This window comes from Ochotona princeps, chromosome 14 (assembly GCF_030435755.1).
Source record: "Ochotona princeps isolate mOchPri1 chromosome 14, mOchPri1.hap1, whole genome shotgun sequence".
Classification (NCBI taxonomy): Eukaryota; Metazoa; Chordata; class Mammalia; order Lagomorpha; family Ochotonidae; genus Ochotona; species Ochotona princeps.
In genome coordinates, this window is record NC_080845.1 from 5,565,428 (window position 1) to 5,588,191 (window position 22,764).

General features: G+C 53.3%; 1 protein-coding gene across 9 annotated transcripts in view; it reads right to left on the reverse strand.

The window, feature by feature from the left end:
* The window catches only part of RALGPS1 (Ral GEF with PH domain and SH3 binding motif 1), a 225,108-nt gene that overhangs the window by 178,711 nt on the left and 23,633 nt on the right, over positions 1-22,764 (reverse strand). For 8 of the 9 annotated variants that reach the window (XR_009246649.1, XM_058672755.1, XM_058672754.1 and 5 more), the window contains 3 exons: positions 16,884-17,005; positions 12,955-13,059; positions 190-240 (listed from right to left, as the gene is read on the reverse strand). Coding sequence is in view for 7 of the 9 variants with exons in the window: in XM_058672755.1 (XP_058528738.1) it covers positions 190-240; positions 12,955-13,059; positions 16,884-16,940 (213 nt within the window). In the remaining 2 variants the exon portion in view is untranslated. Of the gene's footprint in view, positions 1-189; positions 241-12,954; positions 13,060-16,883; positions 17,006-22,764 lie in introns of those variants that run through there. The other variant, XM_058672756.1, reaches the window with a different exon arrangement.

Below are 22,764 nucleotides of genomic sequence, written 5' to 3' on the forward strand. Positions count from 1 at the left end.
GCTCCACCCTACTACAGGGTGGGATGGTTAAGAACCCAAATGCCCAGCTCAGGGACCAAGCACCCCCGGTGACAGGAAGACGTTATGATGGGCAGCGTGCATCCCTTGCAAACTCAGGAGAGAACCCAAGTCCCTCTCCAGTGGCCCTGGCTGCTGGAGCTGAGCAAGCAACAAGGACGCAGTACAGACCTCCGGCTGGATGGCTTTAAACACAGGGATGTCCATCAGCGTGATCTGGGTCTGCAACAGAAGGGAGGCTGTGTTAGACACGGAGACGGAAACAGCACAGGGTGCGCGCGGAGAAAACACACGCTCACGGGGTCCATCTCTAAAACGCTTCTCCTACCCCTTGCACCTTCTTGCTGCGAGCCACACCCCTGCCGCCCAAACGGGAAGTGAACTTTTGACCTCAGAGCAGCCAATGGCTGCTTGGAGGGTGTAAGAAGAAGGTGTAGACTTTGGGCATTTTTGTAAACTGATTTAGGTTTTTATTTCAACTTTTTTAGGGTGTCAGGAGGAATATAAAATGCCAGAATTATATGAACACACACTACCTACTACTCTGAATATAGATCTGACAAGTACAGCTTCTGAAAAGGAAGCTCTTTCTCCTGCTTCCCCTAAATGATAGGGAAGAGCACCCTGAGACACACACCCCGGCCACTACAAACATGGACTCTATCCCCCCAGTCCGTGGTGAGCTAAGTTCAGAAGCTGAGAGCATGCACGTGGAAACCCTGACAGCAGTGTGACACTATATCTCACTTTTATTTTCTTAAAACACAGACTGGAAAGCTAAAGAGAAAGAGACCTTAACTGGCCGGCTTAAGCGACACTCTTGTCACCACGAACAAAACGCCCCCTTTCACCTGCTGACAGGGAAGAGAGCTGGGCAGCCCATTGTCCAGGTCAAGGCACAGACTGGGCTCACTTCCTGAGATCCCTTCACCTCCCCAGGGGACAGCCAACGGAAGACTGTGCAACAAGCCAGGGGAGTGACAGCCGAGGGCACCAGGGTGCCTGCTGGTACAGGAGGGGAGTGGCAGCTGAGGGCACCGGAGTGCCTGCTGGTACAGGAGGGGACAGCCGAGGACGCCCAGGTGCTTGCTGGTACAGGAGGGGAGTGACAGCCGAGGGCACCGGAGTGCCTGCTGGTACAGGAGGGCACAGCCAAGGACGCCCAGGTGCCTGCTGGTACAGAAGGACACCTGCCTACTGGAAGCAGTCACCCGTGATGACCAGATGTGGTGGAATAAACTCGGGCTCTGGAATATCAGCCTGGGGTATGGGGGCATCGTCTGGATCTTGTCATCCCACAGCAATGTCCTCCTGGATATCGCCAGCCTCCAGTCTCAGGTGCCGCCTCAAGGGAATGGTGACAAGAATCTCTGTCTTAGATTCCTGGTAAGAAGGCGAGGCAAGAGATACAGAACATCTCACATGCCTGACTGAGGCTCAACAAGGACATACATGTGTGCTTCTGTGTTCGCATGTCTGTGTGTGAAGGCGTGTGTGGCCTGTATGTGTGTCTTGGAAATATGTCGCCTGTGTATGCTGTGTGTGTGTGTATGTGTGTGTGTGTGCACGTGAGTGCGCGTGTGTCTGACAAAAGCGCAGTCCTGAGGATGGGCACTGCGACAGTGGCCGAAGTCCCAGCTCCTGACCTGTATGTAAGCCAGGACATCAGGGACCGTTTCTTTGGTTGAATCTGCACTCAGGCAGCCCCAGAGATTAAAAATGGCTGTCGACATGGAGCCAGCAAGAAGGCTCCTATCAGGAATATGCTGGAAAAACCACAGGTCACACAGTGTGCCACCTGCACCCACAGCCAGGGCTTAGATGCAGAGCCAAGGTCACTTTAAGATGACCCTGTCCCCTCCCAGGGGCTGGCACTCCTCACTGCAGAGGTCAAATTCTGCCACGGCTGGGACACGGGAGCTCTTCCATCTCTGGGCCCAGTGGTCAAGGAGAGAGCTGGGTGACATGGGCATACCACAGATGGGGCCTCACCCCCTGGGCATCGAGGGGCTCAGAAGCTGTCAAGTCCGAGGCCTGGACCTGGCCTGGAGCTACCCCCTGGGCACTTGCAGACACACTGGCACTTCTTCTGCCAGGCCCATTGGGAGTGATAGCCAAGTGCTCTGTATACTTGGATTAGTTCTGTCACACTGGGGAACAGAAGGGCCTTGTGAAAACAGGAGATTTGGGCTGAAGGCTCCGAGGGCCTTGGGAATCTCGCCTGCTGCTCAAGTTACCTCCCATCCTGGAGAGGGGCAGGATGTTTGTAATGTCATTTAGGAAAAGAACCAAGCATCTGCTAACGCGAAAATGAGCAAACTTCCTTCCCACCCTGCCATCAGCACTGGGGTTTTTTGCTACTGACCTTATGAGTGATTTATTAAAATCATGCCCTTAACATTTCGTCGTTTCTGGCTGGTCCAGGTTTCAAACAGTCTCGTGTGCGCTCAGACCTTGAGTCAAAAAATGGGGCCCAGTGTCTTAGTCAAAACAAACAAGCAGTTGAGGTCTTCAGGCTTAAAATAGGCCAGCTGACTGGCCCTGGACACACCAAAGTTCCCAGAAGACTCTCGACTCTGGCCAGAAAAGGTGCAGCGGGCAGGGCCGGGCTGTCAGCTGATGAGGCTCACACCCTGAGTGATGGCCGCTCCCCCAATCCAGGGCAAACAGCTTTACCAGAAAGGGAAGGGTGGGGATGGGTGTGGGCTCCAGGGTCCTGGTCAGGTCCTGCCACACTTCAAGGCCAGGTATGGGGATAACTTGGGAATGACGCCTTAGCTTCTGGTGTGTTTAAAAGCCTGGACAGAAATGAGACAGCAAGACTCCCACACTTGTTCCTAGCAGTGGACTCGCCCAGTGGTGGGGCCCAAAGAACCTCGAATGGCTTGGGAAGTTCAGCCTTGATTTAGACTTCCAACAGGGCTCACTGAGCCCTCGCTGCTCCTCCTCCTAGTCCGGGGACCACTGTGACCCCAGCTTTTGATGGTCATACAGGACACCTCATTTTCTGTTGAGATGGGCCCTACATACTGGAGAGACCTACTGGAGTCTCTCACAAAAGGAAAAGACGGTATCGTGTGTACAGATGGGAACTATTTGGTGGGGAAAAAGAATCTAAATGTTTTTCACATGGGCTGAACACAGCACCTCTCCCTTTTCCAGCCAGAGACTCAGCACAGGGGTCTCGAGCCCCACATAAACCTGAAGGCCACGGGCAAGCCAGTGACACATGTGCCGACAGAGGCCTGAAGCGTGCACTTGGAACACTCCCGCAGCACGACCTGGGGGCCTCACAGAGCAGAGAGCAATCAGCCCCAGAGAGCTCTCCCTGGACGCTCTCCCAGGCCACAGGAGGCAGCGGGCTGGCCAGGTGCAGAACCACAGCTGGAATTCTAGAATCAAAATGCAAACAAAACACGAAGACACTGCTGGTTGGCCATCACAGCTAGTAGACCAGTAACTGTGCTCTTTGAAAGTATTCTACCAGCAACTCATTAAAAAGTGTAACTTTTCAGGGCCAGCGAGGTGGCTTACAGGCTAATCCTCCACTGTAGTGCTGACATCCCGTCTCGATGCTGGTTCGAATACTAGCTGCTCCACTTTTGATCCAGCTCTCAACTCATGTACCTGGGAAAGCACAGGAAGATGGCTCAAGTGTTTGGGTCCCTGAGGGAGAAGAGGAAGAAGCTCCTGGCTTCGATCTGCTCTGCTCTGATCTCACCATTTAGGGAGTGAACCCATAGGTAGACTCTCTCTCTTTTCCCGTCTTTCCTATAAATCTGCCTCTCAGATAAAAACAAATAAATCTTAAAAAAAAATAAGTGTAACTTTTTTTTTAAAGATTTATTCATTTTATTACAGCCAGATATACACAGAGGAGGAGAGACAGAGAGGAAGATCTTCCGTCTGATGATTCACTCCCCAGGTGAGCTGCAACGGGCCGGTGCGCCCCGATCCGAAGCCGGGAACCTGGAACCTCTTCCGGGTCTCCCACGCGGGTGCAGTGTCCCAGTGCATTGGGCCGTCCTCAACTGCTTTCCCAGGCCACAAGCAGGGAGCTGGATGGGAAGTGGAGCTGCCGGGATTAAAACCGGCGCCCATATGGGATCCCGGGGCGTTCAAGGCGAGGACCTTAGCCACTAGGCCACGCCGCCGGGCCCAATAATAATAAGTGTAACTTTTTATCAAAACATAAAGCATACCAAAAAGTAGTACAATGGACTCACACAAGCCTTTACTAAGCCTCACTAGCTATCATTTTGGCTCATGTCAACTTCCCGGTATCCAGGTACATAATTACACATGTGCATTTTTTCTGGGCCAATGGGAGCAAAATGCAAATTTTCAAATTATTTCTCTCAGTTACTTTATCAAGCACCTCCTAAGAATAATATCATCCTCATGCACGGAGATACAATGCCATGGTCTCATACACAATGCACATTCAAAGTTTGTTAACTATCCAAAAAATTTTTTTAAGATTTATTTCATTTTTTTATTGGAAAGGTAGATATACAGAGAGGAGAGACAGAAAGACCTTCCATCCGTTGGTTCATTCCCCCAAACGGCCGCAAAGCCAGAGCCGAGCTGATCCACAGCCGAAAGCTTCTTCCAGGTCTCCCACACAGGTGCAGGGTCCCAAGGCTTTGGGCCGTCCTTGGCTGCTTTCCCAGGTCACAAGCAGGGAGCTGGATGGGAAGTGGAGCTGCCGGGATTAGAACCGGCACACACGTGGGATCCTGACAGATGCAAGCAGAGAATCTAGCCACAAGGCTATTGTGTCTGGCCCTGTTGTTGTTATTGGTTTGGTTTCTTTATAGAAAATATTTCTTAATCCTGGATCATACTCTGCATTTGGATACCATCTCCTTATGAGTGCAATGAGCATATTACTGACACAATAATCCTCACAAAGACAGAATGGAAAACACTGACATATAAGGTACATACAGCTAAGCTAGAGGTATGGATAGATATGCACGGAGATTCTGGCAATATCGCTGCCAGAGGCCATTGAAGGAGAATCATTGAAAAAGTTATGGTTCATCCAGACACTGGAGTATTTGTAGCTGTTAGAAATGGGCCAATATGAGTCTGACACAGTAGCCTAGTGGCTTAAGTCCTCTTCCTGCATGCACTAGGATCCCATATGGACACTGATTCATATCCCAGCTGTTTCCTGCTTGTGGCCTGGGAAAACAGTCAAGGATGGCCCAAAGCCTTGGGTCCCTGCATCCACATGGGAGACTCACAGGAAGTTCCTGGCTCCTGGCTTCAGATTGCCTCAGCTTTAACCGTTGCAGTCACTTGGGGAGTAAACCAGCAGATGGAAGATCTTTCTCTATATATCTCCTTTTCTCTATAAGCCTGACTTTCCAATAAAAATAAAATAAATCTTTTTAAAAATGGTAAATGACATCCACTCACACACTGAGCTGGAAGAGCATCACAGGTGACAAGGGGTTCAGGACAAGCTCCCCCGCAGCATCAGGCTCTGCTCCCAGCTTGAGTGGGGACAAAAGGCACCCGTTTGAAATGGCTTACCTCTGTAAGTGTAGGAGGACACAGTGGCAAAAGGCCACTGAGGCAAACCCACAGTAGGCAGAGACAGGGCAAGAAGCAGCCACCCCAACCGATGGACGTGTGCACAGACAGACATGGTCTAGACAAGTCACAGAAAGGCAGTTCTAACACACGTTGCATGTGGACAAGCCGGGCAGACACTGCTGGGTAAATGCAGCCAGGCACACGGGAACCCACACACTGTGTCCAGGTACACACACACACACACACACACACGAGAACCCCACACACTGTGTCCAGGCACACACACAGACACACACAGAACCCACGTACACTACGCCCAGTTACACACACACATACACAGAGGACCCAGGCATACTGTGTCCAGGTACACACACACACAGGACCCCTATGCGCATGCCCAGTACACAGACACACAGGAGGGAGGCCTGACATGAGCCGTCCAGGCAGGTAAGATTCACTCAGGGGCAAAGGGGCATGCATGGTGGCTGCAGGGGCTGGGAAGAGAGGGATGAGGGTTTTGTAATGGACAAATTTTCCCACATGGGAAATGGCCACCCATTGACGTCCATGTGCTTTACACAACTGAATGAACACTTACAAATTGTTAAGATGGAAGATACAATGTTATACATATTTTACAATCAGAGCAGGTATTGAAGACCCTTGCATCCCCTATCAGTATGCCTGAGTTCAAGTCCAGCTCCATCCCTGACTCCAGCTACCTGCCAGTGCACACCCCCAGAGTCAGCAGACAGAGGCTCGAGCACCTGGCTCCCTGCCACCTGCACAGGAGACCTGGACTGGGCTCTCAACTCCCAGCTGTGGCCTGGCACAGGCCTGGCTTTCGTGAGCATCTGGGGAGTGAATCAGTAGATGGAAATTCTGTATGTGTGTGTGTGTGTGTGTGTGTCTGCATACCTGCCTCTCAAATAAATAAAAATCATAAAAAATAAGAACAGACACTGAGTTTAAGCCACCACTTGCTACACTATCAGCCCATTTCCAAGTGCAAACTGCCGTCCCAGCTACTCGGCTTTCAGTCCAACTTCCTGTTTATTCACCTGGGAGGGCAACAGGGATAGCTCAAGGGTCTGGGTCCTTGCCTTCCATGTGGCAGACCAGCACAGAGTTCCTGGCTCCTAACTCAGGCTAGGCCCAGACCGCTGCGGTCATTTGGGGAGTACCCAATGCACAGATGACCTCTTCCTCTCTTTCTCTCTTTCACTCTGTTACTCTGCCTTTCAAATTAATAAAGCGGAAGAGTTGCCCAAGAAGTTCCTCCATGTCCCAGTCCCCAGCTCTCTCTCTCACCAAACCACAGTCCTGACTGCCTTGAGTTTCCTTGGAGTTTCATCAGCATGTGTGGACAGTCAGGGTCGCAATTCAGCCTTGCCTACTTTCTTTAAAACTCCATGTACACACTCTTTAAACCGGTTTCCGTCTACACCCAGCCTCTCTACCCGCTTAATGTGCCTCACTAGGCCTGGATGAAGAATCCAGGTCATCCGATCCACCCAGCTCCCCACACCCAGGCTGCAGGTCTGCCCTCAGCACTTCCTGCAGGTCGGGGGCAGGAAAAAGAGGGCTCCGGCCAGATGCGATCGGGTGCAGGTACTTCATGAGGTGGCACGCAAGGCCTCCCACGCGCAAGGCCAGTGACCAGGGCCGTTCGCTCCGGTTCTGTCATTTCCTTCTCATCTGTCGGCTCAGCTAATTCAGGGAAAACACTTTTCCCCCATTTACTACCTAGTTTATCCAGTACAGGCCAAAGCTGACAGGTGGGTCACATGCACCTTGCCTCACGCTTAGTGGTATCAGGATAAAAAACTGGTCCTGCCAGCATCACCTTGGGGTGATCCACCATCTGACGGGTTTCCATTCGTTGTAATTATTGTCCTTCTGAAGTTCACACTACCCCATGACCAGGCCCCGAGCGCCTGCCGGCTCGGCCCTCCCGGGTCCTGACTGCTTCCTTCCCCTGGGAGCGGGCAGATGAACCAGGCTCAGAGGGAGCACATCCCGTCACCCCCTGGAGTCAGCCAGTCCTCAGGGAAGCCCTGCACTCTCAGGGGGAGATGGCATCATTTCAGGACCACAATCTGGAATTCAGATGGATGTTTCCAGTTCAAGTTCAGGGTGCCTCCCCACCTACCCCCCCGCTTACTTGCACACCTTCTATATCATGTCCGTATTGCCTTTCTTCTATATCAAAAACCCAGGCTTCCAGCACCCCAAGACTGCTAGAGTAATCAGATCCCTCATTACTTATGTATCGTATGCCACCATACCCATTCTCAGGACAGCACTGACATTACAGGGGGAAAAAAATGAAACTTCTCCCGACTCTCCCCCCCATTCTTTCTAAATCGCGTCTCCATCAAGGTCAGCCTGCATTGACCCTCATCACCTCCCTCTGACCTTCCTTGAACCCGCCCCACAAGTGGCTACAGGTGTACTGGCCTCGGGATGGGCTCACAGGAACACCATTTGTGGGGGTCTTGCATGCCCCTAACAGTGTAATGTGTCTGTTCTTTCTCTTCAGAGTCAGTTGTCCTGGATGGAAAATCCACGTTTTTCTTTCCTTGATCTAACTTATGACGCTATTTCATTTTTCTTGACAAACAAAAAAAGTGTCAAATCTTTCTTGTTTGAAAGATGAAAGGTAATGAAGCTTTCTCTGCCTTATACGTCATTCGCTATTTTTGCCTACGACTGCGAAGGATTTGTTTCTGATCCTTTAAGATCCCCTAGTTTGGGGGTGGTGTGGTAGCATAACAGGTAACCGCTATGGGAGCCAGTGTGTATCCTGACTGCTCCACTTCTGATCCAGGCAGGCTGAAGCCCACACCTCAACCCAGATCTCCTGTGTGGGTCCCAACACTTGAGCCATGCCCTGTCGCCTCCCCAAGCACATGCTAGCAGGAAGCTGGAATCCGAACAGCGACCGGGACTTGGGCCCAGGTACTCCACAGGTAATCCAAGCAACAGCCTAGCTGCTAAACGAAACAACCCCCGACTTTCATTTTGACACGAAAAACCTTCCTCCCTTCATGGAGGCATCTGCTGTCACAGTGCTCTGTACCTGGTTCCTTCCAGCTCACTGCTCACGTCCTTAAAAATTTTTCTTGTACCTGCTGTCACCTCATTTCTGACCCTCTGCTGCTTCACCCAGGCACTGCGCATGGCTCACAGCATGATCCGAAGGGCACCACGCTCTGCTCAGCGGGTCCTGCCACTCGGGATCTTCCGGCCACGCACTCGGCAACTAGCATGGATGAGTCCCTCTTCTGCAATAGCCTTGTGTGATATTTGACAGCAGTAACTGCCTGCTGCTCATTTTCAAGCCAATTCATTTTCCAAAACTTTTCTTAAAAGTGAACATGATTCAGAAGTCCTTTTCAGCTTCATGAAGCTCTTGTTTTATGCTGATTTTATGTAGTGTCCAAAACACAGCAGCTGCTGAGACTGAACACAACACACACAATCTTCTTTTTCCTTTGCCATCTTGACTTTCTCTCAGGTTTGAGGTCTTGTCCTAGAAGAGACCACTGGCTGGCTGCTTCCCGGGGAGTCACAGCAGCTACTGCCCCAAACAGTGTCTACGAACCCAGCAGTCCACCTTGTGCCGAACCCCGGGCCAAAGCCCCACTCGGCGTCAACTGCTGAGGCCACACGGAAGTGCCCGCCCTCCCACGCAGCCTGCGGGCAAGGCTGGGTCCACCTGTGCTCACACTGCTTCCCCTGCTTCAGACGCCGAGACCCTCATGGCCTTGTGGCTGGTGCTGGTGTGTGCCCAGTCACCTGGATTTTGAAGGCAGATGAGAATAACTTTTTATCTAGCTTTTGTCTGTTTAAGATTTATTTATCTAACTTTTTGAAAGGCAGAGTTACAAAAAGAGATGGAATCTTCTATCCACTGGTTCCCCACTCCCCAGATGACTGCAAACACCAGACTTGGGCCAGGCTAAAGGGTTCCATCCCATGTGGTGGCAGGGGCCCAATCATGCAGGCCATCTTCTGTTGCTTTCCCAAGCATGTTAGCAGAAAACCAAATTGGAAGTGGACCAGCTGGGACTTGACCCAGGGCCCATATGGGAGACAGGGTTGAAGAGTGGCTTCATATGCTATTCTACAACACGGTTCTGTCATCCAGGTTTAGTGTAAATGTTGCTCACAACTTTCAGAGTTTATTGTCTAGTTGCTATGAAGGTGGAGGAATTTTGAGAGAATAAAATCCTATCTTCCCAGAATCACAGATATGGTCTCTCGGTGGACATTTGTGTCGGAGTTTATCTCCTTTCCCACATTAGATGGGAATCAAAATGCCAGCAGTCTAGCTCAGCGTCTGTTGAACACCATGGCGACTCCAGTGCTTTCCCGGGTCCCAGAGACTCCAGCAGGGCCTGGCTTCAGAGCAAGGTGGGGCCCCCAAACTAACACTGTACCCTCAAAGCATTCACACCCTTCCTTACTGTCTCCCCAGGTTCAGAGAGCCAGTCTGGGGCATGCCAAGCAACATCCCAGGGTGAAGGTGAGACATCCAGGCCCGAGGCCTCCACCAGGGGTCATGTGGGTGACAGGCCTGAGTCCCAGCCAACAGCTAGGCCTGCGTTTTTCCCTCTTATTGCTTTGTCCCTCTTCTTGTGACACTAGGAAGCCCAGAGGCTGAAAACAAGCGAATGTACACACACAGAACACGGAAGCCAGGCCCTGGCCAGGGGGCTCACAGTGTCTTCCACGCAGAGGTATCTGCTGGGCTTTGCGGCCAGGGATACAGACTGTGGCCCTGCACTGCTCAGCACAGCAGCTGAGAGCTTGGGTGACAGGGGTGGAAGGGGAGGGGAGGGCCACTGGGCCAGTGGCATACACACAAAATACACATAGGACTTGGAAGACTCTGTTTGAAGCAGAAGGAAAGTCAGTGTGTTCATAATTATATGTGCTTCCTGTATTGAAATGGCACTATTTCAGAAATTATGCATTTCGGGCCCAGCATGGTAGCCTTGCACACGCTGGGATCCCATGTGGGTGCTGGTTCTAATCCCAGCAGCCTTGCTTCCCATCCAGCTTCCTGCTTGTAGCCTGGGAAAGCAATAAACGACAACCCAAAGCCCTGGGACTCTGCACCCGCATGGGAGACCCAGAGGAAGCTCCTGGCTCTTAGCTTCAGATTGGCTCAGTTCTAGCTGTTGTAGCTGCATGGGGAGGGGGGTCATCGGATGGAAGATCTTCCTCTCTGTCTCTCCTCCTCTCTGTGTATCTGACTTTCCAATAAAAAAATAATAAATAAATCTCTTAAAATTACCCATTTGAAAACACTCTCAAAAAAAAAAGTCTGCCTCTTGAGGGTTTCTTTTTTTTTAAAATGTAGCTTCTTAGAAAGTTTCAAGTTGCCCACTGCCTCAGGTAGTATCTATTGAGTGGCTCTGGTCTACTGCTGCCCCAGCTGGACTACTTCCTCCCTCCCGCCTACTGCCTCACCAGCCAGCCCAGTCCTGAGTGCACCTGCAGGAGGTCACAGGGTGTGTCTGCTCTTATCCCCTGCCAGCGTCAGCAGGGTAGTTTCAGAGAGATGGAGAGGCATCCACACCTGGTTCTGCCAATAGCCGACCAGACGAGCCACGAAGGAACTCTCCTGGGTCCTTAGTTTCCTTACTAGGATATCCAGAGCTAAGGATATGTCATACTGAACCGTGAGGATTGAATTCCTTCAGGCTCGTGGTATGCACACTGAGCTAGACATGCTTGGGATATTGGGAAAAAGCAATCGACAAGCCAGATGAAATTCGTGTTCTTAGGGAGCGTATGTTATAGGGAAGAAAATGAGTTTCTAAAAATTTTATTTTTTCACAGCACATGTTGAGTTTCTGCTTGGGATGCCTGCATCGTATTTTGAAGAACTGGGTTCAAGTTCCGACGATTCGACACTTCCAGCCCAGCTTCCTGTTAATGCACTTGGGAGGCAGTGGCAGATGGCCTTACTCCTAGGAGTGACATCTGGATGAAGTTCTGGCCCCCTGGCTCTGGCCTGGCTCAGCCCTAGCTGTTGCAGCTAGCTGGGGAGTGAATCAGCAGGTGGAAGACGTGTGTGTGTGTGTGTGTGTGTGTGTGTGTGTGTGTGTGTCTGTCACTCTTTCAAATAAATAAATAAATAAATATTTTAAAATTAAAATTAGAAGGCCGGCACAATGGTTCAGCTGGCTAATTTTTACCCTGCAAGTTCCAGCATCCCATATGTGTGCCAGTTCCTGTTCCAGCTGCTCCACTCCCATCTGGACGGTTCAAAGCCTTGGGACCCTGGGAGACCCAGAAGAGGCTCCTGACTCCAGATCAGCTCAAGTCCAGTCATTGCAGCCATTTGGGGCGTGAACCAGTGGATAGGAGATCTTTCTCTGTCTCTCCTTCTCTCTGTAAATCTGCCTTTCCAATAAAATCTTAAAAAAAAAATTAGAGGATGGGCCCGGCAGCATGGCCTAGCGGCTAAAGTCCTCGCCTTGAAAGCCCCGGGATCCCATATGGGCACCGGTTCTAATCCCAGAAGCTCCACTTCCCATCCAGCTCCCTGCTTGTGGCCTGGGAAAGCAGTTGAGGACGGCCCAATGCACTGGGACACTGCACCTGCGTGGGAGACCCGGAAGAGGTTCCTGGTTCCCGGCTTCGGATCGGTGTAGCACCGGCCCGTTGCGGCTCACTTGGGGAGTGAAAACATCGGATGGAGGATCTTCCTCTCTGTCTCTCCTCCTCTCTGTATATCTGACTTTCCAATGATAATAATAAAATCTTTAAAAAAAAAAAATTAGAGGAGCCAGTATGGTGACACAGCAAGCTAATCCTCCACCATGCGGCACTGGCATCCCACATGGGCACCGGTTCATGTCCCAGTGGCTCCACTTCCCATCCAGCTCCCTGCCTGTGGCCTGGGAAAGCAGTGGAGGATGGACCAAGCCCTTGGGACCCTGCACCCCCTTGGGGAACCTTGGAGAGGCTCGGGGCTCTGCCTTCAGATCAGCTCAGCCCTGGCCACTAAGTCGTCTAGGGGGTGAACCAGCAGATTTCTTTCTCTGTCTCCTTCTCATTCTGTAAAATCAGACTTTCAAATAAAAACAAAAAAATCTTTAAAAAATTTTTTCAAATTAGATTGAGCTTTCCTCTCCACAACTCATGCTGTGGTCTGCTCCTCTCCATTTCAACCCCGTCCTGTGTGTGTGCCTTCCCTGTAACGCAGCCCACTGCTCAACGCCACCAGCCTTCCTCTGGGATGTGCCCACCACACACACCCAGCACTCTGTCCCAGGACACACAGAATGCTCCCAGTCTGAGTAGCAGCTCAGAGCCAGAACTCCTTCCCTGTCTGGGTACCAGACACCTCCTCAGCTCCGTGTCACTTACGGCAAACTCCTCAGGGGTCACTTTCAATACATCGAAGACAACGGCGTCGTAGCTCTTGCTGGCATAGTCGCAGCTCTGGCCGTCCAGGGAGTCGGAGCTGCTGCCCTGTGGGGTGGGGAGACAATGCCGTTGAACCATTGAGTCCAGGCCTACCCCAACCACTGCACCACCAGCCTCTGGACTGGGGCTGCTGGGATGGGGCAGGGCAGAACCAGATGGCAGAAGAAGTTTCTAGAGCGTAGCACTCCACTCGATTCCAGGCACTCCATGTGTCTAAGCTTGTTCAGCATCATGAGGACACTGTGGATATGTACCAGGGATATTCCCATTACACAGATGGGGAAGTAGAGGCAATGCCATGTCATCAGCCTGAAAGCCAGAGTGTCAATCTAGTTTGGGACCTATGTGACCCCCAACCTGACTTCCATCACTACACTCTGATCACCTCCAGCCCGCGAGAGTATGGGGTGAGGATGACGGGTGGGGGGAGAGCACTGCGGGAGGGGAGGGATGGACAAAGCTTCCGGCCAGGCATCCCTCATCTAAGGGAGTGGGCCCCAACACCATGGCAGGTCCATGCGGATAATCTGTCCTGTTGGGTCTATGGCATATCACCTTGCTTCACCTTGCTCTCCCTCCGTACGGGAAGTCACTGCTGGGAAAACTGCCATGCAGAAGGTAAAACACTGGCCCTCGGCTTACGGCACGCCGGGGCTCCTGAGGCTGAGGGCAGCCTGCGGCTAAGGGGCAGCCTGCGGCTAAGGGGCTGCAAGGGAACCACAGGGCTCCAGCGGCTGCCTTCAGAGCAGTGCTTAGGAACGTCTTGACATTGAGGACACTCTGCGCCCTGTGTGTAAAGAAAGGGGCCCTCATAAAAAGTATATAAATATATCCAGCTCAGCCTCTGCAAACATGGCTGACTTCATGAAACTCAACACCGAGGGGGGATCCCAGAATACTGAATGCACCTTCCCTTTAATTTTGTTGAATTTCATCAAGCCCCACTTTGGAGAATCAATTGAGTTTACCACCACACCCCCCAAAAGAAATGATGCCCAGTTCATAGCTGGCTTTATTTGTCTTGACTTGTGAAGCAAGACTTTGTGGTCTCCTGAGCCTCAGCAGCCTGGACTGGGATTTAGAGAATACGCTTTTATTAATTCCTTTGAATTCACTCTTTCCAAGCTGGCTATATCTGGAAAAAACTTTGCAATCTTACTGGAAACTGGTGTGTTCTTAAGCCAATGAGGGAAACCGACAGTCCACAACTGGAAAGAACAGGCTACAAAGCCGGGCAGCAGTGGCAGCCTTCAGCATTCCAAGGCCTGGCGACGGTGGCAGGAAGTGGCATGGAGGGCAAGGGGACTTCTGAAGTCACACGGGCCTGGCTCCCAGGCTGGCTCCACGTGGGTCACCGTCCCCGACCCTGCCCATCTGTAAAATGATGATGTCAACCCTACTCCCCACAGGGTTACGTGACATGGAGCTTGGGAAGGCATCTGTGGTACCCACTTCCCTCCCTGGGAGACGCTGGATCGAGGGGCTGATGGGGCCCAGGCTCCCGAGGAGACCCCATGTCAGAGTCAACCCCGGCACAATGACTGACACCACCCCTTGGTGATTCCAGAACAGGGCAGTGGACTACGTTGGCCAGGTGGACGCCGAGCAGTAGCAACTACGCTTGGCCACCTGTCCACATCCATCCCCTGAGAAGCGGGTTCTTGGAGCACACCCAGCTGATTTTCTGCAGGTCAGTGCAGGGAGGCCCAGGGTAGAGACACTAAGAGTCACAGAGGCCCGGCTGTGAGCCCCCCTCGCATGCCTGGCTGTGGACTCAAGGCCAGCCATTTCCTCTCCCTTAGTCTAACCTTTCTCATCCACAGGCTGAGAACACAACTGGGCAGTGTGTGCCTGGCAGGGTTATTGGGAGGATTAAAATCAGAGAATGCCTGAGGGACACATGTAAGAAGCAGCCACAGCTGTGGGAGGGGTGTGGGTGCGCCACAGAGTCCCCAGATCCAATGTGTCACCTCAGTGACACGCACATCCACTCACTCACTAGCTACTATTGAGTACTGAGCATGTGCCAGGTACACATGGGTACATATAGTTCACACGTGTGTACACACACCCACAAGGGTAATTCTACAAGTTTGGAGGGGTGAAATTAGAAGATAAGCTTATTTTAATACACAATGTTTTTGTGATATCCACGAACAGCAGAGGGACTCCAAGGAGTTTATAGAGGTGAGACTTTGGTCCTGCAGTTAAGATGCCACTTCGGATGCCCATGTCCCATGTGGCACACCTGAGCTCAACTCCTGGTCCCAGCTTGATGCTCATCAGGCCCAGGGAGGCGGCAGGTGCTCAACAGCTGGCTTCCTCCCACTCACGTGGCAGGTCCTTTTCTCAAGTTCTCCTCTCCTGACTTCAGCGGCCCCAGCTGTTGCAGGCATTCAGGAAATGAACCAGCAGATAAGACGGTGCTTGCGTTCTCTCTCTCTTACCACAGAGTGTCTCTTTATATATATATAAATTAAGTAAGTCTTTTTTTAAAAGATTTATTTTTTATTGGAAAGGCAGATATACAGAGAGGAGGAGAGACAGAGAAGATCTTCCATCTGATGATTCACTCCCCAAGCGGCCGCAACGGCTGGAACTAAGCCAATCCAAAACTAGGAGCCAGGAGCTTCCTCCAGGTCTCCCACATGGGCGCAGGGTCCCAAAGCCTTGAGCCATCCTCGACTGCTTTCCCAGGCCACAGGCAGGGAGCTGGATGGGAAGCGGGGCTGCCAGGATTAGAACCGGCATCCATATAAGATCTTGGCACATTCAAGGCGAGGAATTTAACCACTACGTTATCACACCGGGCCCAGTAAGTCTTTTTTTTTTTAAAGTTCATGCAGAGTGCATATTATGTAAAACCTACACATGTATTTTGGGAAAAAAAAGTTTGCAGCAAAATAAACTTAGCTTTTAACTGCATGTTCCATGAAATTTTCTGAAGTGCCCTTACAGAGACACACACTGAGGCACAGGATGAGGGAGACTGGCTACCCAGGATTTCAGGCTTTGTAACTTTACTCTGCGCACCCCACTACTGAGCCTCCACACGTGTGCGCGCACACACACTGATGGCTCTGCTGGATCAACACATTCCTAGTTATGCGAGGAGAAGGAGGAAGAGGAAGGAGAGGGGAGGGAGGAGGAAAAAGAGGGGAGGAAGGGAGGGGTGGTGCTACTGCGACCCCAGTTACTATAACACCACGTGGGCCCCCTGGGAATGCTGTAAAAAGGCACCCATAAGTCTGATTTGGGGGCAAGAGATCAAAGCCCTGAGCATTTCTGGGAGAGCTGTGTGGGAACGAACAGGTCCCCGCACCTGTTCCGGAAGCCCAGCTTGACAGCTTGACAACCTGAGGATGACAAGGGCCCTGTGACCTCTGAACCCCGACACTGCCTCACCTCAATAGCAGAGAAGCAGGGCCAGCCAACACTGCTGCAAGCCCCCATTTTGTGAAAGGCTTGGGAGGCAAACTCCCAAACCCTACATGGGGCCCCGAGCCCGGGGCTCCTCCCAGACCCCCACTCCTCGCAGCCATGTCCTGCTGAGCAAGGTAGGCAAGGGCCTAGGACCACCTGCCACGATGCCTGTCTGACTTCACCCCGAACTGTGACTTCTACATCAGCAGAAGAGGCAGCCCTCCCTGCCTGGAAGGAGGCTGGGCCCCCTTTTGCCACCAAAACGGCTCTGGGCAGGGATCTTTCTTTGAAGAGAAAGATTTTGGGAAACCTGCCACCCTCCTCAGAGCTGTCGACCCTCTGTGGTCCACACTTGGCATGCCCCGGACTGAGGTGGTACCAGGGCACTGCGACTGACCACACCAGACCCTCCCACCCGCAGTCCCGAGGCCCCCAACCCTACGTACCTGTGGAGTGGCGGAGGTGACCAACACGCTAGCCATCAGGCCATTCCTCTTGTACATAGTCTCCGGGCCGCAGGGAGCGTCAGGGCAGCCTCTGCCGGGGACATAACCTGCCTGGAGACGTCCTGCAAACAAGGCCAAGGCAGCCGTGAGAACCCAGCTCGGAGTCTACATGGGCCGCCCAAGCCACGCGTTTTCAAACCGAGTACTTAGAAGGGATATGGGATCTTCTGTGAGCAGCCTCTGGGCTCATCTGGGCCCACAGGTGCAATCCTGTTGGGCTGAATAGTTTTCAAGTTAATTACCAACATTTACAAACCAGAAGACTCCACAAAGAACTGCTAGCAATCCTGACCCAGACTCCCCTGTGACAGCTGTTGGCGGTTTTGAACTCAGTTTCCAATAGGGCACTGAGGCCCAGACAGCTGGTAACTCATGCTCTGGTGCCTGTGCCCATACTGTGTCCCCTGTTGTGGCATCACTCAACACCTGTTCGAGATGTCACTTCCAGTGCTCAGTGTGAACCACCCCCACGGCCAGCTACACTCAGCCATACACACACGCCTCCAGGCCACAGCCCACATATAATGTCCCAGGACAGATGATGGCAGCCACCAGGAGCCTTCTGGAGAGGGTGGGCAGCGGGGAGAAGGGAGGAGAAGGCAGAGAGCTCTGTCGGAAGCCAACTGGACGGCTCTGGTGAGAGGTGAGGGGTCCTTGGGGCAGAGGCTGCAGCACCGATGTCCAGAGAGCAGGAGCTGGACCGGGAGACGGGAAGGAGAGAGTCCACGGGGCTGGGTGGGAATGACCCACTCTGGGAGAGACAGCCACTGGTGCAAAGTCCTCTCTGGGAAACCAGAAGGATGTTGTGTCCCTCGTGGGGAAACAACAGATTGTTGAGAACAATGATGCATCTGACCGAGGATGCGCGGCACTTGTGGCATCTGTGCGACGTCACCATAGGAGACGCAGGCACCAGCCCCAGGGCCACAGGGATGAGGGTATCAGCCTCGCACGCTGCCTGCCTGCATCCCAGGCCCTGCCACATGCAGCCCGGCTCCCCTCCCACCACCTCAGCTCTGCCTTTACCCAACCATGCTCAGCCCCATCCTTGAGCCGTTTGCCCTGCCCATCTTGTCCCAAAGCACTCGGGAGAGCCACAACGCCCAGAAACGTGGAGGTCCCCAGTGGCTTGCCTGTGCACATCAGGCAACAGCACAGAGTTACGTACAGCTAACTCAGGTGTCACGCTGGGGTGGCGCTCACAGAGGTCCTTTAGGACCTAGGGGTGGACACTCTATAGCCCCCTCTCCAGAGTGCCAGCAGAGCACGCACGAGACAGCTGAACACGCCAAGTGCCAACAACTGCCCGACCCAGAGAGGAGAGCACGCTTGACCCTTAACTTCTCTGGAGACCCAGTGATTCTCACAGCAAGGGGAAAAAACAACAGGTTGAGTCCATGGGCGCTGGCTGGGCCAGAGTGCTTCTCTGTGGAAAGCACCTGCTTCTCCATTACTCTGGTGCCACGTTCCTGTACCCCAAGGAAGCCCTGGCTGGCACAGGACTAAAGCTCAGACATTGTGTAAGAGAACATATGGAGATGGCCAAACCAAATCCCCAGCCTGCTCAGCCGGGTCCCGACTACAAGTCTTGCTTTCCACTCGGCTGGCAACCACAAATCCTCCTCCCCCACAGCAAGACGCTGCCTCCCACTGACCGGGACGGCTCCAACTTTAAGCAAACATGACAGACCAGCCCATGTGCTGGCAAGCAAGTGGAGAAGGGCAGCCATCATCCACCACTGGTGGGAAAGCCAAGGGCACAGCTGCCTCACAGAACCTTGGTGGTTTCTTAAAAAGCAGAGCGTAAGCTTATCCCACAACCCAACAAACCTACTCTGAGACATTAAAAAAAGAAAAAAAAAAACATGGAGACACATGTGTGCTGGAACAGGAAACGCTGGAAACGAGCCACGGGCCATCAACAACAGGTGCACCCACGCGGCAGGGTCCCAGCGGGCAGTAGAAAGAAACCTCAGGCAGGCCGCGCGAGAGATGCCAGACGCGGAAGAATGCACCCTATGGTTCCATTTTCAGAACAGTCCAGGGCCCGGCGGCGTGGTCTAGCGGCTAAAGTCCTCGCCTTGAAAGCCCCGGGATCCCATATGGGCTCCGGTTCTAATCCCGGCAGCTCCACTTCCCATCCAGCTCCCTGCTTGTGGCCTGGGAAAGCAGTTGAGGATGGCCCAATGCATTGGGACACTGCACCCACGTTGGAGACCCGGAAGAGGTTCCAGGTTCCCGGCTTCGGATCGGCGCGCATCGGCCAGTTGCGGCTCACTTGGGGAGTCAATCATCGGACGGAAGATCTTCCTCTCTGTCTCTCCTCCTCTGTGTATATCTGGCTGTAATAAAATGAATAAATCTTTAAAAAAAAAAAAAAAAAAAAAAAAGAACAGTCCAGAATTACAAACCTGTGGAAACGGAAGTGCACACCAGCAGAGGGCTAAGGCCGTGGCGGGGGTGGGGCAGGCGGCGTTGGCGGGAGCAGGAGTGGCTGCTTGCGAACCAAGGGATGCTTTGAAAGGGGCCTAAGCATTCTGAAACCACAGCTTGATAACAGCAATGCAGCTCCAGAAAGCACATGGAGAACCCTGGACGGGCACGGAGAGCGTGCAGAGGTTACATCCTCAGCTCTGCTTTGTGCCGACAGCCTGAGACCCTCAAGCATGTGCTACGATCCTAAAACTCATGGTAGCAGTGCATAGTAACAGGCACTCCATGCAGGCAGACTTGGAGGCAAAGGCAGCAAGGGGTACAGGGTTAAGCCCCCTCTGGGGCTCCTGACCCCATGGCAGAGGGCCTGGGGTTCAACTCCAGGGTCTCCTGATGCCAGCTGCCTGCAGATGCACCCTGTGGGAAGAGGCTCATGAGGTTGGGTCCCTGCCAGTCCCAGGGGCGGGAGTGGTGCAGACCTGGGCGGAGGTCCAGCTCCTGCTGCTGTGGGCATCCAGGGAATGCTCTGTCTGCTTTTTGAGTGAAACAAAAACAATTAACTAAAAATCAAACCTGAGCAACTTTCAATTGTAAGAGACGAGAAGTCACACCCACAGGAGAGGACACTGGAAACGGGGGGGGGGGGGGGGGGCTGGGACCCTCTAAGCAAACCCCATGAAAATGGGCAACCTTAACACTGAGACTGGGAACAAACCCAGCCCAAGACCTGACGGGCAGCACGAGGCTGAGCAGGCGGGCTGCCGGGGCTCCTGGAGCAGCTTCCAACCCAGCCACGTTCCTCTGGGCCCCAACAGAGCAGCTTAGCAGCCAGGAGCCTGCACCTATGGCCACATGGAGACGGCCAGCTGGCTGTACCCTCCCGGAGGGGCTCCAACCAGTCCAAGGCCAAGGTGGACGTGAGCTTTGCTCCTCTTGGGGGTATGCCTGGCACTGTTCAGGTCTCCCCCACCCCCAAGGGAAGCTCAGACCTGGAGCCCAGTTTCCCAGCCTGGTCCAAAGCAGCCACACAGCCACTGTGAATTGTCCTCTCCCAGTAGCCCAGGTTCTAGTGGTGGGCTCTCTCCTCACCTGGCTGCCAGCTCGCTCCTACCTCCCTCCCACCTGAAAGTTGCCCAACTCTAGTGCCCTCAGTACCACCTGCAGCCTGCACAGGGGACAAGGCTGGCAAGGGCTGTGAATGGCAGGGCTAACGCTGGCAGGGCACTGGCAAAGGCACTTTCACAGGCTATCATGTGCTCTTCCAGCAGCCCCACGGCGTGGGGAGCACATGGAGTTCCAGACACAAGATCCAGGAGGTGATGGGCCTCACTGGAGGACACAGGAAGGTTGAGTGGGTCAGCAGCAGGGCCTGGGAGGTTCGGATTGCCTCAGGCACTGCCTCCCACAGGAGCCCAGGCATGGCCTAGAAGAGGAAGCCCATGCAGCCAGACCCAGGGCAAGTGCTTGGTGGAGGTCCTTACCTACCACGATGGCTGACCTTGTCCTCCAAGCGTTCATTCTTGAACACCTGCTACCTGTTTCTGAAACAAACCCAAATTGCACTGACACGCTCATGAAAGAACAGTGCCCTTTCTGGAGAACTGGGAGCTCCCCTTGCTGGGAAGGGGCTCCCCATGCAGGGGCTGCACCTGCAGGCCCCTCACACAGGCCCTGGCTGCTATGACCCACGAGAAAGCTTCCCACAGGCAGCCCAAGCTAGAGAGCTGGAGTGCTGGTTTCCCATCCGACTCCTGCCTGTCTCACTCCTGACAAAAACAGCCTCAAAACGGGCAGTGACAGTCAGGCAAGTGACCAGAAAACAGCAGCTAGCAGAGCAGCTGGCCTGGCTAGCAGGCCCCCGAGGCCGGTCAGGCGGAGCCCCAGCCCCGCTACCAGCACGGCCCAAAGCTTTGGGAGCCTGCACCCACGTGGGAGACCCGGAAGAGCTGGCTCCTGGCCTTAGATCGGTTTAGCTCCAGCCATTGCGGTCACTTGGGGAGTGAACCATCAGACGGAAGATCTTCCTCTCTGTCTCTCCTCCTCTCTGTATGTCTGACTTTCCAATAAAAATAAATAAATCTTTAAAAACAAAAAAGCCCACTTGCTAAGTTCTTGCCACCCTGACTCTGAAACCACCTGCTGACTAAAGAGAGTCCACCAGGCTTTGCCTCGGGCTGGCATCGCTCACTCCAGCAGTTCCACGGCCTTATCGCCTTCCGAGTGCCCAGCGGCCCTCTTGCTTCTCACAGAAACCAGGTAACTCCTACCAGAAAATTGCCCATGAGACCAGCCATTGAAACACAGCTACTGAATAACTGTTTCAAAAACCTTCACAATATAAGCGGGTTCTATTTTACTGCTACCTTAAATAAGCGACAAGAGCTATTGATGAGTCTGCCAACTACTGTCATTCGTTAAGTGCATACATACACCACAACATGTACAGCTGGTGGCCCGCGCCTCCCCTTGGCTGCGTTCACCAGCTATGTTAATAAAGGGATAAGTCTGGGTTTTCTAGTATAAGCTGATGAGAACAAAAAGGCTTTCTGGTGTGCATTCACAGACCACCTTGTCAAGAACCCCATTCCTAACTCCGGTGCCACTGAGCAGGCACATAGGGAGGTCCCCACTGCCACGGATCCGAGGGAGCTGGCACACGGGCGAGGTCCCTGCCACCATGGGTGTAAGCTTCAAGCAAATGCATGGACAAGGCAGACTGCTTTGGATGCTCATATGCAAGTGGGAGACCTCGCCAGGACGCTGTGGGGTGGGCTCTCTGAGGATATATCGCTGGGGACCTTAAGAAGGGGGTGGCTGCAGGAGCTGGGGAGGGATAGGGAGAGGCAGCGGGGAAGGAGGGAGGTGTGGGTTCCCTGCAGAGGAAGCAGGTCCCAGGGTCCCGAGAGGCCCAGGAGCTCACCGGGTCTGTGATGGCCACTGGGGCCAATGGCAGAGTGTAGCCTGCCGGAAACAGGATGTGGGAGGCGATCAGGAGCAGCGGGCAGACAGGCTGGAGAGGCAGGAGTGGGAATCCCAGGGTGACAGGGCTCATGGGGATCCACTGGGGGTACCCGGAACCCAAGCTGACCAGAGAGCTCTGAGGCAGGACACAATGCAACCCGCATGGTTGAAGATCACTTTGGCCTCATGTGAACGTGATAGCACCACACTCAAAATGGAAGCAGGAAGGCTGTTTGGGAGGTGAGGGATGGACTGCTGGCCAGGGGAAAAGGGGACAGGTTGGGGGTGTTCCGGAAGCCAGACGGACACGGACAGAGGGAAGGAGAGGGATGAGGAGGACGTTCTAGGTCTGTGGCCATGCCCCAGGGCAGGTGCTGGCCCGGCAGCTCTTCTGCCTACTCACTTCACATCAATCCCGCGCAGCTGG